Here is a 17,634-nt window from a genome sequence, read left to right on the forward strand (position 1 = left end):
GGCGGGGCCCATTAGCGCGACTGGGCCCAGTGTGGCGCTGCCAGGCAGGCCGACAGCTGTCATTAACCGGGAGGGGCGATTTAGTGGGCCTCCGCAGCCGCCATTCTGCACGCCGCGATGGGACACCGGCTGGTCAGGAGCTCCTCGGTCCCGCCGCTCTCCCTCACCCTCCCGCTTCCCGTCGAAGGCTTTGTCGCCCCACCTCTTGCTCCGAACTCTTTTCCTCTTCCTTTGTCCCTTTCCTCGCTCCCCGCGCCCCTTCTTCGGTGGGCCTCTGACCGACTTTCTGATGGGCCGCGTTCCCGCTGGCGTTCTTGGCACGTTCCCATTCCAGCAAAAAGGCCTTTTACAAAAAAATATATATTGTGGCGCGCAGCACCATGGGTTTGGATAGGATGAAGGAGGACACGGAAACAGTTTTCATAACGAACGATTTATTCAAACACCAGCACAAGGGAAATAATGCTCTCGGTCTGAGGACCCCCTTTTCCTCCAAAGCCTGCACTTACAGCCAGCCTGCCTTAGCACCCCAGGCTCTCCCCAACACACTGGGAGACACTGTCACCCTACCATTTTCCCCTTAAGTGCCCCCAGTGGTTACACACACGTTTAACATTATTTCCCATAATGCAACTATTTACATTTAAACACACACTCCCTCCTAAAACAGTAACGCGGGGTCGTTACATAATATATATATCTCATCTAAATACATTGTTCTTGAAAACGCAGGGAAAACTGCGGCTTTTCACGTAACTGACACCGCGATTACCGGTTTTTTCGGTTAAAAAAAAATAAAACTTTCCAAATCCCGGAGCCCGCCGACGGAAGGACAGGGTTCGAGCGGCACCCAGCACGCGGGAACCGCGCTGGACGCACGCGCTTCCTCCACTTCTCTCCCCCGTCCCGCCGCAGCGAAAACTTTGCGGAGATTATTTCCGCCGTGATTTAAAAAGCCGTTGAAACGACGCACAATTCCACGAACCGCCTCACGAAAGAAAAACAGCAAGATAAGATAATTTCCAGAAGTGTATTAAATCCCAGTATTATGACGATCGTGAAAATAGTAGATAATGAGGCAACAAAAGCATGTAATATAATTAAAAACATAATAGTACTGGAAATATTTCGGTCGCACACTAAAAAGCAGCAAGCTTACATTCCCGGGCTCTTAGAGACCGCGTTTCCCGTTGTCAACGGCGATGGCGTTATCAATTAGTGCAGCAGTGGGAGCCCAATTAACATCATCAAACAGGTGATTAACAGAGCAGTGTGGGTAGAAAGAGCAAAACAGCCTGGCCTCGCTCACGACTGAAGCCTTTTAGCCACTTTACAGGATGCAAACAGCCGTCACGAAAAGCCGCACGCTTCAATACCAGATGTAGGTAATGTAATTACGCGCACCGTAAATATACAGAATAGACAAACACGCATATGGAAAGACAGATATTGCAGCAATGTGTGCCTATGTTAATATTACACTGGTATATAATATACACACACAGCTGGGCCATTTTTGAGTTTTTTTTTTTTTTAACGTCACTGACACTTTTAGCCCGAGCAATTGGTGTGGCTCTTTTTTTTTTTTTTTCCCCTCCCCCCATTAACCGATTTCGTTAATTTGATAAGGCAATTAGAGTTAAGCGCTTCTCTCAAAGGTACAAGAGCAGGTTACCGCCCGTGACTTGAACCTGCGATTGTTTTTCCCCGCTGCGCGAAGCGCCACCGTACCTGAGATATATAGGCATCTGCTCAATGAATTAATAGAAATGTAAAAAAAAAAAAAAAAAATAGACTTGGCGTCAGACGCGTCGTTCTTAAGTACAGTTAGTTTCTTTCCACCATATGAATCAATGTTCATCATGCGAGTAGCTGCATAAAACTTTATCTGAATATCGATTCCTTCTTAGCAATTTCATACACACTCACATATATATCGTGTATATATACTGCATATGTGTGTGTATTATATATATATATATATATATATATATATATATATATATATATATATATATAGACATTTGTTAGAGGAGTAGTTGCATGAAGGTTTATCCATTTACATACTATTTACAATCCCTGAATGCGGGTGTATAGGTCTCTACTGTAATTTTTGTACTCTAATTGTTCCTGGTTGACACATGTATTCAGCATCAGTTCTACAGACACCTCCCGCAGCGAAAAATTAAATCCTATTTCTTTTGTCTGCACTTGCTGCTGTTTGATTGCGCTACACGTAAACCCCTGCAGTTCACACGCTGTACCTGCGTACCCCACGCAAAAATGACCGTTTTTACTAATTAATGGCCTTGTAGGGGATTTTAAACTGCGTTTTCACGAAGGATTGCCGACGACGGCTGGAGGTTTAACCGTCCTCCTCTTCTATAGTATCCACGGTGACACAATAATCACCAGTTTACCATTTTTTTTTTTTTTTTTTTTTTTTTTGCAAGAACGCACCATCACCCTTTCGCCCCCCCTCGCACGCCCTTCCCTAATCCATACGCTCTTCATTCTATTCTCCGTTCGCGGGACTTCGTAAAAAATAAAGTATCATTTTAGTCCCCAGCAGAGCCTCCCGTTTCCTTCCGTCTTAAATACAAGATTGGTGTTTACTACCTCCTGCTGGGAGATTTTCCGCCAAGGTTTCGCAATATTGCAAATTGTTGCTTGACAAACTTCTCTGCCTCTGTCATCATCTGCCGTTAGTGTGGAACAACAGGAGTCCTCTCTGTCAGGATGGGAGAGGCAACGCGCCGTCTCGCCCCCCTCCAAAAAACCAAGGCGCTCTAATCAGCAGTTCTACCCAAGGTGCTAATTAAAACCAATTTTCCCCTCTCTGTTTGCTGCACGAAGCAACGCTCATTTGTGTGCGTTCCCCGCCGTACGTGAGCGAGGACCAAGATGCGGGTTTGCGTGTTTGTATCGAAGCGAATGAACCTTCCCCCCCCTTCCAAAACGCAAACGACTACATTCGTAATCTTTTATGTAAACAAATGAGAACATTTTAACGAGTAATTGCATTTCAGGAGGCTCCTTGAGCAATCAATATGCAGGTGGTCCCCGACTTACGACGGAGTTACGTTCCGCGACGTAAGTCGAAAATGGATTGAACGCGCCTGGTGCACACCTCTGCACGACGGGCCGGGAGATGCGGATCGCTGCCGCTGCCCAGCATCGCGAGAGAGCATCGCTCCGCATATCGCTTGCCCAGGAAGAAAAAAAACAAAAAAATTCATAATTCAAAGTACGGTTTCTACTGAAAACCTATCGCCAGCTCATCATCGTAAAGTCGAAAAATCCTAAGTCGAACCATCGTGAGGCGAGGAGCATCTGCATTATGCATTTGACACGAGTCGTCTCAAGACACCGCTCCTCCGTCTCCTCTAATCATGGTGCCTGTTGACCTCCAGTGAGAGGGGACTGGGCAGCCCTCTTATTGTCAAACCTACCGGCATCACAGGAAGCGGGTGTTGACCGAGCGCAGGGCAGAGTGAGAGGAGGCCAGGATGTTGCTAGGGTGACCGGATGAAGCGAAGAGATCCTGCAGGTAGCAAGAGTTGTAGGGTGAGGGCCGCTCAACCTGTGACTCACACCTACCGAAAGGAACACGTATATACAGAAATATTTGTTGCACGCAGCCAGTCTTTCTCAACACTTACTGTCCAGGGCAGGTGAGGACAACGACCACAGGCTGACTTTGCAGAATATGTAATGGTCAGCAGCACATGATACTTCTCTCAAGTCATTTCACTTTCCTTCTGTTCTAATTTTACATTTACATTTATTTATTTAGCAGACGCTTTTCTCCAAAGCGATTTCCAGTGAACTCTATGTAGTGTTATGAGCCCACACACCTTATTCACCGCGGTGACTTACACCGCTAGATACACTACTTACACTGGGTCACTCATCCATACAGTAGTGGAACACACTCTCTCTGTCACTCACTCACACACTATGGGTGAATCTCAACAGCATGTCTTTGGAGTGTGGGAGGAAACCAGAGCACCCAGAGGAAACCCACGCAGATATGGGGAAAACACGCGAACTCTACATAGACTGGAGGAGAGATCCAACCCACGTCCTCTCGCACCACCCAGGCACTCCGAGACAGCAGCACTACTCCTTGTACCACGTGCCGCCCACAAATTTTCCAGCATTATTCAATTTAACCGCTCATTAATTTTCCTTGAAACAGGTGCTATTCATGAGATTCTTACTGGATTCAAAACATGGACAGGTAAGAAAAAAAAAAAAAAAACAAAGCTATTGAACATGAAGCATATTGTTCTGTATTTCGTGAAAGCAGCTGGGTTAATAATTACTGGTTTGCACAGCTGTGTGAAGCAAAACATTAAGCACAACGAAAGTTCAAACCCCTGCCCCGAGCTCAGCTAGTAGAACAAACTCGCGGCAGCAGCTGAACTTCGCGAGCGTTACGAACACCGGAGGATAAACAACAAATTCTGCAAGCAATCGGCGCCGATTACCACGTTGCGAGTACAGTACCCGACACTGATTACTGTGAGCCTCCGACGCGTCCGACACACTTGAGTGTCACATCATCTTAACCTTCCACAATGTTTTTACTGTATCTTTTCCGTTCCCAGCACTCAACCTCCTCCTGTGGCACCCCTGATAAACGAAATTACTCTGAACTGCTCTAGTAAAAATTACCCAGCTGTGTGTAGCAGTACTTGTTAGCAGCTTTACGTTGTAAGTCACTTTAGAGAAAAGCATCAGGTAAACGTGGTTATGGCCTGGAAATCAAAAATGGAACTGCTCCCAGATATCTAGAAGACCTGATCATCCACTACACCCCAACCAGACTGCTACACTCCTTCACCTCTGCTGTTTGGTGGTCCCGCGCACGAAAGGTCCAAAAAGAAAACCACGAAAGTTCTCGGTTCTGGCTCCGTTGTGGTGGAACGACCTCCCCCTCTCACTCGGAACTGCTGAATCTCTGTCCACGCTTAAAAAGGATCTTAAAACTCACCTCTTCCAGGCTCGCTTCGCCCATCATCTCATAAGTTCATGTAAGGTGTAAATATTCATGCGCTGTAACCTTGAGGTCATGCCTGTTGAATGACGGATACACCAGTAGTTGCGTGAAAGTGTAACGTAAATGTCAAAAAAAAAAAAAAAAAAATACGAGGAAGGTGATCAAGTATCGTGGATATTCTGATAAAGTTTTATGCAGCTACTCGTGTGATGAACATTGATTCGTATGGTGGAAAGAAACTAACTGTACTTAGGAATCACACATCTGCAACTATGTCTCTTTCTTCTAATGTAATACATAAATTGTATTTTCTATGAGATGTAAAGCGCTCAGAGGTGATGCAAAGTGTGGGTCTGCTACCCCCCAAGCACACCTACCAACCACTCTCAGCTAGAGTGTACTCTCAGTACCTGCTCTGCCAGTGATGCTGAACTGGGCAGACCACATAGCCGTGGAACCACGATTTACCCCAACTAGCAGCATCATGCGCCAGCCTGGCACACGCAGTCTAACACCCCCGCTGAGTGCAAGGTCTCCCACATCAACACATCATACAGCGCTCTGTCGGGGGGCGCTCTTGCAACCGGCGGCGGGGGGTGGGGTGGGGTGTACAGTGGGCCGACATGTCCAGCATTGTCACGTATTTCCCAGGGATCTGGTATTTCTCACAAAAACAAGAAATCCCTCCACAGTCCAGCGACGGAGAACGAATACAAACGTCGTCTTTCCGGCCGCTTTCGAAAGGCACCGCAACCTCTTTCTCGCAAACCTTCCATCGTACGCCGCAGACTGCGAGAAAAGACGAACGCGTTCGCTACGAATCTTTCTCCCGACCCCGCCAGCCTTCTACAATGACCCAGCGTGAGCCTGCGGGTCCTGTGGTCAGGTGAGGGAGGTTACCGGCGCCCGGGTCTCCGAGCTGACGGGTGTTCCGTGGCTTCGTACCCCACGTACCCCCGCCCGCCCAGACACCCCATCCTCCAGCTGTCACTCCAGCGCAGAGCCAGAGAGAGGAGCTGCACCCCTAAACAGATAATGCTCTCCCAGCGCCCTCCTGCATCTTGACACAGCGCAGTGAGCCTAATCGCACATAATTGGGTGGGAGGGGCAGGGGGCCGGCCGAGGCATTGTGTGCAAAGGGCAAGTGGTCAAGTTAATGGGGCCCTTGTGCTGAGCAGGGGGAGCTCTCTCTCCCTCCGCCTGGAGGGGAGGAGACAACAGGCCTGTTTAAAATATCAAAAAGGGGAGTTGGACACTCGTTCGCACCTCCCCCTCCGTGCTGGCCCTGCCCTGTAAGATGAGGGGATTAGCCGCTCTGCTCCTCTCCTTTATTTTCTTCAGAAAGTGGAAGAGAGGCCCAAGAGGAGAGGACTCTGCTCTGTACCTAGCCAACAGCCTTCAACACAGATTAGCTTCTCCTTTTATTGGGCCTACGGATTTACACTGACGACTGAGGCCCGTACCCTGATGGGGTCTCAGCCGTGGCCCAGGTTGGCTTTTCTTTTACCGAGCGCAAGAAACTTATACGCTCAACTTGGGCCGACATCACAGCCGGCAGCGCGGCCGTTTGCTGCCTTGCACACTTCTAAAAAAATACTCACCGCAAACCTGTGGGGTCAGATGTTCTCTGGGTCTTACTCTCAGATACATGTAGTACTGCACTCAACAATTTGTAAAAGCACACCACAAATGGCACACAACTATATTAAACAAAATCTGATGTCATCTGGACCATGGGTTAAAGAAAAAATATCACGTATATAAAAGCGAGAGAAATGGATAAACTGAAGTAGTTTAAAGCTAGAGTTCCAGTATCTGTAAGCTGGCATCGGCCAAACGAATAAATAAAATGAGGTTTTAAAGGCACTTTCTGGAGACAGGTGTAATAATTCAATTAAAGCGTTTAATTCACAGTCATTGAAACCACCTGATGCGCTCTGCGAGAATAACAAAAGGTCGCTCTGTTATACACAGTGTAGCTGGAAAAGCAAAAAAGCACAGGGTTCAACGGAGGACAAACGTCAAAATGTAGTCTCCACGACATTGTAAACACGTCTCGGTGGGAACAGTGGCAGAGGTCTTTTGGTTTTGCGAGGGGAATAATGCGGGGGGGGGGGGGGGGGGGTTCGGATCATCTGGACTCGGGTACGAGGACACGCCTGGTGTTTTGGTCCCTCAGGGGTAGTCCTCTCCCGTTCGAGCACAGCTGTCGGCGAGTCGTCGTCCACTTGAACGTTTTGCACATTGCACATTTTATTACACTGTAACAGGGCCCTGCTCTGTATGTGAGGGCAGCCGTACACGGTGGGGCTTCAACAATTAGTGTAACCGTAAAAAACGAACCCTACTAACTTACTTTATCCACAGTCAAACACGGTGAACATGAGAGAAAAGAGTACGTGTTCTACCTTGTGTAACAAAAAATTAAACAATAACACGTGTATTTTGATAAAACAGTGATCGAAAACCCTGGCACACACGGGTTTTGCAAGGAGGAGAGGGGCACAGTGGCAGACGTTGGTCTGTAGGAATGGTGGGACAAGGGATCGGAGGAGTTGTGCCAGAGTAGGCAGTTTGGCAGACGAATAAGGAGCACCCTGTGGTCTCAGAGGAGGTGGGCCGGGCCAGGGGGCCGAGTCAGGGTGACCAGCAGCGGGTAATGGATGTTCTCGTCGTAGGTTTCCTTCCTTCCGCTCTGCATCTGCAACACACCGAGAATAAGGCATAAAAGTTCATGGGACCTGGGCTCAAGGCAGAGACCCGGGGTGAGAGGTCATCCAACACGTCCTCGGACAGGTAGTGCACTAACTGGAGGGCAGAGAAAGACGTCTGCTGAAAAATTAAAATTTCAGGGCTCCCCCGCAGTCTGTGGGTAAACTGTATACTGTAATTTGCCACTTTATTTAGCTAAATAAAGCAAATGAACTCGAGTATAGAAAATCACGAATGTGGAATCACCGATTTCCAGTGAGTGACGGCTTACAGGCGTCGGAGTCTTTATTCTGGGGCATTTGTCACAACAGCCCCCCCTGCAGTTGAACACTTTGGACTTTCATACAGTTCTGCTCTAGGCTAAGGTGCACAGTAGAGGGCAGGGACACCAGATGAACCCAGCTACCCCAAAAGGATTCATGGGCCGGATGCAGACAGAGAATAAACCAAAATGCAGATACAACATTGTGCAACCTCTGGAAAAAAACACTAATTCCTAATGCCCCACACAATGGCAGAACGCTGTTATACAACTTATCGAAACGGGGGGTGTTATTATTGTGCCACAGAGTGCATGGCTCCTCTATGTCCTCTAAGTTTGTGCACATCGGCCCACATCTGAGGTGGCACGTGGCTCCTTGGACGCCAGTCCCCCCCCACATGCCCGCCACCCCTCCCCCAGCCAATCAGCTCAGTGAGGAGGCCCAAAGCACCAGTTACAACTTAGGTAAGCGAGTTTGTGCAAAGCGCCAAAGCCGTTTATGAAAATCACCTGAGGGACAAAGGAGAAAAACAACCAACTTACAGTCGTGCTCGTAATGTATTAGTCTTAAAACAGGGGAAAATGAGGGGAAGAAACAGAGTCATGAAAACAAGTATATGCAAGCACTACTGGCAAAATTATGATTATGCGGAAACCCTGAAAACTGGGGGGAAAACTAAGTGTGACATTTGTTTAATCAGAGAATGAATGGCATTTCAAAATTAAACCACGTCAGCGCCGTTGCAATATCTCAAGTAATACTGTATCTCCCTTATATAGACCTTGCAGTGGCTCCGAGTGTCAGCATGGTCCCGGCGTAACGGAAGATGGATTCTGCGGTAACACGGCGCGCGGTGCCCACCCTGAGCCGGCGCCGCAGCATCCTGCTTACCGCTGTCCAACAGGGCAACAAGCCAGGCTAATAAAATAACACAGAGCAATTTTTCAATTCCACCCCCACGTCCCACCTCTTCTTATGAAAGAACAGATAAGACCACCCCCTACCCCCCCCCCCCCCAGCACAACCGTCATGCATGTTATCTCCCCGCGCACCCCTCGGAGCGCCGGGCGGTGGTTGAACCTGCAACCTGCGTAATCGAAGGCCCAGCGGCCCAACACTAAGCCCACCATGGGCCTGCCACATTCACATTCAAATCTCAGGGCAGAAAGCAAACCCGGCGAGCTCGCAGAGGTGAAAAGTTTAACAAGCAAAGCTGTTCCTCCTGATCACAGGCAGCTAATCAGCTTCATGGGTGGCTGGGTAAATCGGTATTACTTTTAATCGCAGCGCCGCCAACATGTAAGTCATTTGCTTTATTGCCACTTTCCCATTTTCGTGCGGAGCTCCGTCTTCAAAGGAGGAATGGAGCTCCTGAGAGAGGGAGAGGAGGATGAGTCTGGAGCGCTGAGATGGAGGGAGGGAGGGGAGGGAGGGCCGGGGCAGCTGGGATAGGGGTGGACACAAAGGGGTTAATGCGTAGGGGCAAAATTAAAATTCATGACTCTCTTCACAACCATTTGTGTAACAAGATTAAGATGGGCCGGCAGAAAATAGCTACATTATCAGGCTTCTTACAGTTCTCCAGCTGGTTCCGCTCTATTCCAGAACAGTGGGGATAAGAGGATAACATGCCGACTTGGAGAAAAAAAAAAAAATCTGCATCTCTCCAAGCTTGTGCCGAGAAGCTCATCCTGCGGAGAATAGGGAATGGGGTGGTGTGTGTGTGTGTGTGTGTGTGTGTGTGTGTGTGTGTGTGTGAGGAGAGAGGAGGTAAGCTCTGGGACATCAGGGGCCTGTATCTGCCAGCAGTCCTGCTGCTTTGGGCCCCGCACCCCCCACCCGCTAACATTTACCCCCTGCCCTACTCTATCTTCTCACATCCCCTTCTCCATGTCGCCATCCAATGGGGGTGCTCCGTGCACCTTACTCCGATGCCAGCCCCTCTGGGACCACCCAGGTTATCAAACTGCAGGCGGAACCGGACCACTGCCCCATCTTCCTTTGCGCCTGCAGTTTTCCATCTCTTTTTCCTCGCAGGACGCTTTGCGTCTCCGCACACAAAACCTCGCCGCTCCCGGAACGCAGCCCCTGCACAATCTTTCCCGAGACGCTCCCCAGCACACCCGCTGTTCATACGTACGAGGGACCTGAAATGTTCCTAAATGTGGTCACGAGCAGGTTTCTAACACGCACTGCTCCGCTCCCACAGCACCATAGCGAGAATCTCAGCAAGGCCGCCGCACCAGCTGGGTCAGGGTTCCAGACCTACGCTCCAGCATAGAGCCGTCCAGTCGCAAATCCTGGGAGAGGGGTGTTCGGACAAAGATAAGAGGGACGAATTAATCTGCCCTCGATATTCTGAGCCCATTTCAAGTTTGCCTTCGCTCTCTGATTCCCGGAGGGACCCCTTCACCTCCATGACCAAGATACACAATCAGAAAAAGGTATGTGTGTGTTTCTTTTCCTACACCTCGAGGGCACTTTCTTTTAAAACTCTTCCCACAAGGATAATAAGCCTAAAATGGCATCGGTACCTTTTGTACAACATACTTTTTTTTAAACCTCAGTGAGTTTTAAAAAGTTTATAGTTAAAATGTTTTTGAGGTTCAATGGGATGCATCTGAGGACGCATTAAACATGGAGTTAATGTAAAGACAAGACGACGTAACCTGTGTGTTAGGCAAGACAGAGAGAAAAGACGCACGTTGTGTGTGAACAAATCACCACAGGTCCGTGTTAATGTGTGTATGTGTTTGATTGATTGAGAGATAAGGGGTGTGTGTGTGTGTGTGTGTGTGAGAGAGAGAGAGAGAGAGAGAGAGAGAGAGAGAGAGAGAGAGAGAGAGAGAGAGAGAGAGAAAAAGTATGTGTTTGCAAATTAAATACGTGTACGCTGGGATAAAGTAAGGTGTAGCAGTATAGAACTGCAGAGTGAATCTTCTTCCTGCACCTACCCTACTCCCCCGCTACCCAGCACACCTCCGCTGAATCTCACGCAGGCAGACAGACACTTGACTCAGGCACCCCCCCCCCCAGCTCCCACCCCTCCCCAGCGCTGAGGACATGATTATCCGCCTGTGCAGAGAGACACTGTAGGTGGTCCATTGCAAACAAAGGCTCTGACAGACTTCAGGTCCATCGAAGGCACACAAAGGGCATGGGGGGGGAGAGCGTGAGCGCATGTGAGTGAGTGTGTGTGTGTGTGTGTGCGTGCGTGCGTGCGTGCGTGCGCAATCAGCGTGTTTCCTGCGACTATGTTCTGCTCATTGACATACACAAAAGACCCAATCGATTCACATGAAGACGGCAAGATCATTAAGCATGTGGCAACAGGAAGGCGTGGCTATTGTCCATGTTAGCACCCTGTGAGCTGACCTTGGGTGGAGGCAAAAACCCACCTGGATAACACACCTGGGAACGAGTCTCTAATTGGGGCCTGAAATTTGACCCGGTTGGCTAATCTGGGCCTCTAATGGCCTCTAAGTGGCACTTTATTGTACAAGTGGCGCTAAATGTCTGTGCTGAGCTGCAGGTATCCAGTGTCGTGTCATTGTGTCCCCACCCACGGCCCTGAAAGCCTGGTGAGAGGAAGAAAGAAGTCTTCGCTCCGTGGGTGACCATGACAGGCTTGACCCTTTGGTTCCATGAACCAGGGCCTAAACATCATCATCATCATCATCATCACCCTCTATTCATTCTGCTCTTTATTCTGCCACTGCCCTGGGGGTGTGCCATATCAGGCCATATTTTGAGGCGTCGCCCTCCCTCCAGGACATCACCCCTGACAGATTGGTCTGGATTGGAACTCCCCACTGAGGTAAAGGGACCTTGAGAACCTAAACTCCTTCCAGAACAGTGTTCACATTGATACTTATGCTTCTCTGAGTGTGCAGCGGCATTGTTTTGTGTAAAATGCCAGCCTGACGGACTAGGGTACACAGGGTTCTGTGGAGATAATGAGCCTCGGGTTCCATCAAGGTCAAAAAAGAAAGCTGCCATGTCCAGCATTTACATTAACGACCACAGGCGGCTGAGGCTGTCGCATCACCTTGCAAAACTCCAATAACGCAGCCTACATTGGCCAGTTCTTCCTCTATGAGTGGGTTCAATGACAATAAAATTAAACATGCTGCAAAATCTGTTAATTCTACAAATTATTAGACTCTGTGACCGAGTGTATTTGAGAGCCTCTTGAAAAGAAGACTCATTGATTGTGCGTACGGTTGCTCTTGGTAACCAGAGCACTTGGGGCGTGCACACCTGTTTACAGCCCCTCTCAACTGAAACACACCTGTTTGCCAATGCCTGACTCCGCCCACAATGCAGCATGTTCTGTGGAGATCTGGGCGAGTGTCCAGAAAGTCAGCAGGTCCAAATCTAGCAGCCACCCCCCTTTCCTGCTCCCACAACCCCCCTACAGCCCCATGCCTCTGAATTGCACCTCAGCGACTCTTCCGTGCAACCATGGCGACGGGTCAGTGGAGAGAGTCCGGGGCTGCCCTCGCTGCCCCGTCGAGTGGCCTCTGAAAAGGCCCCGGCATGGAACTGAAAAGGCAGCAGAGCTGGAATAGCTGCAGTGGCACTGGGGGGAGAGGAGCAGGACCCTGCTGGCAGGGCCATTTGCCACCCGCCTGGGCTCCGTGGAGCTCCGATGGGCCCAGGCTGTGTAATGAGTCCTCCCAGAAGCCACTGTGGCACCTGGACGCCGCCGTTAACCAGCTGGATGTGGCCACACCCAAGTGGCCGCTCAGACTGCCTGTTCATGGACACAGCAGCCCCGAACGACAAAGAACAAGTCAGCTAGTATTCCCCCCGCAATAAATGGCATCTGGGGGAAAGGGTTGGGTGTGCGCTAGGCTGGAAGGCTAAACCCAGTGCTGTGTGAAGAGGAGCTGAATACAGAGACAAGAATAAGTCTGCGACCGCACACCCTTTACCACATACGTCCTCCAGAAAACACCTGGGTGCCAGTGTTTTTTTTTTTTGTTTTTTAAACAGTGCACGGCTCACGAGGACCCCTCTGTGGGTGAGAATGTTGCACAGGCACGTCCACTTCGTGTTAAATGTTAGACGTCATGTGCTTGGCAGCTTTAGCACAGCGTAGAGTGGTGAGGAAGGGGGTGGGCAAGGACAGAAGTACTTCAATAATATGTGTCTCAAAGATTAGAGGTAGGTAATCCACTCAACAGCATGATTAATGAAGAGCAGGGGACTCACGCGGGGGTCGCCGAGAAAGGTCTCATAAAGCATACTAAAGGGGATGGTTGGTATAGTAGAAGTACATGTGTTTTTAATGGGGGGGGGGGTAAAGGGGCGAAACTAACGAGGGCATCTGACTGCCCCTCACCCCCACAGCTCAAACTGCAGGACCTGAGACTCAGTGCTCACCTTCAGATGGAGCTTCCAAATGTGCTCATCATAATTGTGGTATCTGCACATGGTCAAGCCGGCCCTCTCCGCCAGGTCACAGAACTCTCGCAGGGTGTTGCCTCGAAGAGGGGCAAACACCAGAGCCGTCCCCTGGGGAAGAACGAGAGAGAGGACACACTCCGGCATAAGACCGCTGGGCCACCGCACATCCACGCCAGCCTCTCCGCAGTACAAACGTGTTATCAATCAAATCCATTGAGCCAGTGAGTTTATTAAAAACAGTGACTGTCCTCGCATCGCGTTAAATGTTGTTATGCCTATTCACTCTGCTAGCTTTACAACTGATTACATTTCATCTAAAATAACACAATATTTTACAGCAACACCTATTTTGTACATGAATGGATTTTACATGAGATTATACTCCAGTAAAGTCCAAATTGCCCATGCGAGTTTGAAAAGTGATTTCTTTTCTTGTTTTGCAGGAGCCAGTTCTTGCTTATTTTATCTCCAGCATCAGCCCAGTGTAAGACGCGCTGCAAGATAAAGATGTTAAACATTAAATGAAATAAAAATAAAAAAGCGCTCCTTTATACCACAATTGTCTGATGCGGCGATCTGCTATGACTCAGACGCACGGTGATTAGCTTGCGGACAACTCGTGCTGCGTGACAGCAACATAAAGCAAAGTGGCACATTGGCGTAGAACATCTGGGTGTCAAACCACAGAATGACTGCTTGGATGAGGCTGTGTTCGCCATGTGGACCCTCTGAAAACAATGTTACCGATGGCAACGTATGCATTTTGACTCGAATGTCACCCTTCGTGTTTGTGTTGACCACATTGATAAATCGGTGCTGCGGTACATCAATATCCTTTAAACGGGAAGGCCACTCCTTGGCAGAAATCCTTAATTAAGAGAACTAAGAAGCACTGACACAAATGACCCAACTTAGCATGGTTGCAGTGAGGCCCACCTGGCATGAGGCTGAAGTTCTATGCTGAAGTGTAACATCGTCCACCCACCAAGTTGACTGTAATCCACTGACCAGGACTGAATTTGAGGTCACAATCCAATGAGGGGCCAGACAGTTTTTTTCCCCCACTCTATTTTACTTTACCCAGGTATTATATTAGATAATAAACAAAAAGATTAAAGCTCACGTAATCCAATCTATGGCTGGAAACACATCCACACTTTAGAGAACAACCGGTGCAGCCAGTTGGACGCTAAGAGGATTAGGCAGAGGTTCAAAGTTTCTTTGAAATCCTTCGGCTTTAAATATTATTATTTGATATTTTGATCATATTATTGTTTTAATTAAATGGAGGGATGTGAGACAAACAACACAAACAAAATAATAATAATAAAAAAACATTTCGACAGCTGTTTTAGTTAATTATTTTGTGTTGTTTTCTACAAAAAAAGACTAATCAGCAGCTAACGATGAAATATGTGCAGCCTGGAGGGTACATGTCCGTTTCTAATGAATTAGAGCAATTAGACAATGAAATTTAATTGTTTTCTTTGTCAGTCTGGTCAGCCCTGGTTAGCTCATATTAAAGCTGAGTGGTGTCAGACAAAGTGATGCACAACAGCTGTTAAAAATCTCTAATATGCGTAACATCACTGTTATGACCAGCAGTTCCATTAGAGATCCAGGCCCAGTCTGGGTTCACCGAACCATTGGGCCAGAGGACCCTGCCGAGAGGGACCCGCTGTTGTCCAATTGACGAGCTTAACTACCTCAACATATAAACCACAACAAAGTTAATATTCTAAAAAAAAAGTCACATTTGACAAATTTTATTAACAGTTTCTATCGATGGAGCTCAGAAAAATTATAATTTTGATACTGATTCAAGAATTTCACTATGACCTCAATGATTTCAACACAAGTATTACGTGTAATACTGATGTGTACAGTGGTGCACATGGAGTCAGAGCATCAGATAATCTCTGGACCATTTATAAAGGTCAGAGGATGATACAACCTGAATGAAAGAGGGTTATGAAAAGTATGCATGCGATATGACTTGTATTACAGCACTGGATCTATTACTTTTGGGGGAGGGGGTGGGTGGGGCTGGTCCCTTCTGGACACTTTTCTCTTGTGAAAGTAGTGAGGAGCAAAGCGATCCTAGCAGTAGAGAGACGGGAAGACGCAAAAAAAGAAGGGGGGGGGGGGGGGGGGGGGTGGTGGTAGGGATATGGGGAGATGGAGGGAGAGAGGTTGACTAATGGCAAGTTCTGAGACCAGGAAGTCAGTCCTCTGAGTGGATTACAAATGACAGGACCCCAGACAGCCAATACTCAGAACTGTAGCCCTCTTTCTTTTTTAATATAAAGACATTTTTTTTTATATCAAAGCGAATACTTGAAAACCCCTGGAGATAAATAGTAATCTCATACCATCTCGGAAGCCTTTTCATTTGCTTTGCCTCTTGCAGTAGCGAGTCTTATCGCAGGGCCAAATATAAGAAGTTCCTTGCTTTATGATTACGAAAAGCATCAGATAGATTAGAAGACCCAATTCAAGTTGCACATAATAAGTATTAAAGTATTACATGATATTAATCCTGCCATTCCATTACTGTCTCAATCATTGTGTGCAGACTAATTACTGTGAGTCCAGTGCTTTAAAGAGAATTGAAACACACTTACGCCAGGCCGAAGTAATCTCCTTATTGCATCAACCAGACTGGCTCTGTACCGGTCCAGGAACAGGCTAACATGAGAAAGAAAGAGAGAGGGAGGGACAGACGGAGGGGGACAGCAGAGATTAGAATTCATTCCGAACGATAGAGACCGCAGATAAATCAGGAGGCTATTTTCTTTTGTTTACAAATAAAACCGCAAAAAAAAAAAAGAAAAAACAATTTGCATGGGTAAGATGCTTTTTTTTTTTTTTAATGGTCTGCCACCCTCTTCGCTGCTGACCACATTGTTTGCCTCGTGTTTATTCCAAGCGCATCGGCTGTTCCTGTTGCAGAGGGCTGGCCCGGCAGATACCTATGAACCCTGTGAATTTTACATGCTCTTGCCGGTCAAAACATACTATACAGTCAGACATGCACACATGGGTGAACTTAGAGAAATAAATACCCATAATGCAATACTAGATTTAAAAATGCTTGGCGTACAACATGGCGCAAACTCTCGGTACGTGACGTGTGGTCTTCAGATATCATCTTAGGACACAAATGTAGGTGAGAATGTGGCATATGTATAGTAAACTAAGCATTTAATCACTTCATTTATTATATATATTAAAAATACTTCCGTGATTTCGCGTGAATGTGTCAGAGGTGGCTATTGTGTCTCCTGACTTACAAGAACACGTGGTGTGTTTGCCAACCCGTAGGACACTCGCATGGAGGGCTGTCACAGGGTTACTCTTGTTGTACGTATACATTATATATGTATGCTTTAAATGTCAACTGTAGCGCAGGAAATTTTCACGTTCTTTTGTCTGCCATGCTGTGCGTGTCCTCCCCACCGAGATGCCTTATTGCTATTTAAATAATGCTTAGTGGGAGTGAGACCTTAAGGGACAGCTCAGAGCGATGGCTGCCAACATGTTATACATACAAATCACTGACTTGTTTAACAGATAACACATTTCAGTAGCAAGGGACGATTGCCAATGTCAAATCGCTGAATTTTTTCGAAATGCATTTTCATTTCATTTATTTTTGTAAATTTCTGTATTTAAAAATTTTCTATAGTAAAAGAGCACTAACATCTATTTTGAGGGAGTTCTGAGACTTAAAAGTAGACCAATTATGGCATTCTAAAATATTCAGAAATAGTACACATTGCAGTATGTGTGTGTAGTTGCAAATCATGCATGCACACATATACATGTAGCAGGGCATGCACGGGGTTGCTTACTATATTCTTGCCATGGAGGCGCTGTATGGTTACCCTTAAGGCTGCACTGTGTCCACGGAGGGGTTACGCAGTGGGCACGATACTGGAGACTAGGTAAGGCCGGGGGGTCAGGCACTGGATGCGGAGGTGTGGTGAGCTGGATAAATAATCCCATGTGACCCCAACTTCCTGACATGTTCAACCCCACTGTCACAATCACTTTGAAAATATGTTTGAAATCATGCATCACATAAAAGAGCACAGTGGATATGTGTAATCTGAGAAATGCCCACCACTGAAGATGCCCTCTGGTGTCATTCAGATTAATGTCACTGAGCCCTGGACTGTCTTAATATCTCAATATTATAATAAATTAGTTCACAAGTAATTTTATTAAATGAAACAATAC

General features: G+C 47.5%; 1 protein-coding gene across 1 annotated transcript in view; it reads right to left on the minus strand.

Moving 5' to 3' along the window:
- Positions 1 to 7,117: 7,117 nt before the first annotated feature.
- Positions 7,118 to 17,634, minus strand: part of camkmt (calmodulin-lysine N-methyltransferase) — a 93,390-nt gene continuing 82,873 nt past the window's right edge. The window contains exons 9-11 of the mRNA XM_018766076.2: positions 16,017 to 16,080; positions 13,369 to 13,500; positions 7,118 to 7,706 (exon numbers count right to left, since the gene is read on the minus strand). Coding sequence (XP_018621592.1) covers positions 7,611 to 7,706; positions 13,369 to 13,500; positions 16,017 to 16,080 — 292 coding nt within the window. The 3' untranslated portion in view covers positions 7,118 to 7,610. The remainder of the gene's footprint in view (positions 7,707 to 13,368; positions 13,501 to 16,016; positions 16,081 to 17,634) is intronic.

Source organism: Scleropages formosus, chromosome 8, assembly GCF_900964775.1.
Source record: "Scleropages formosus chromosome 8, fSclFor1.1, whole genome shotgun sequence".
NCBI classification, from domain to species: Eukaryota; Metazoa; Chordata; class Actinopteri; order Osteoglossiformes; family Osteoglossidae; genus Scleropages; species Scleropages formosus.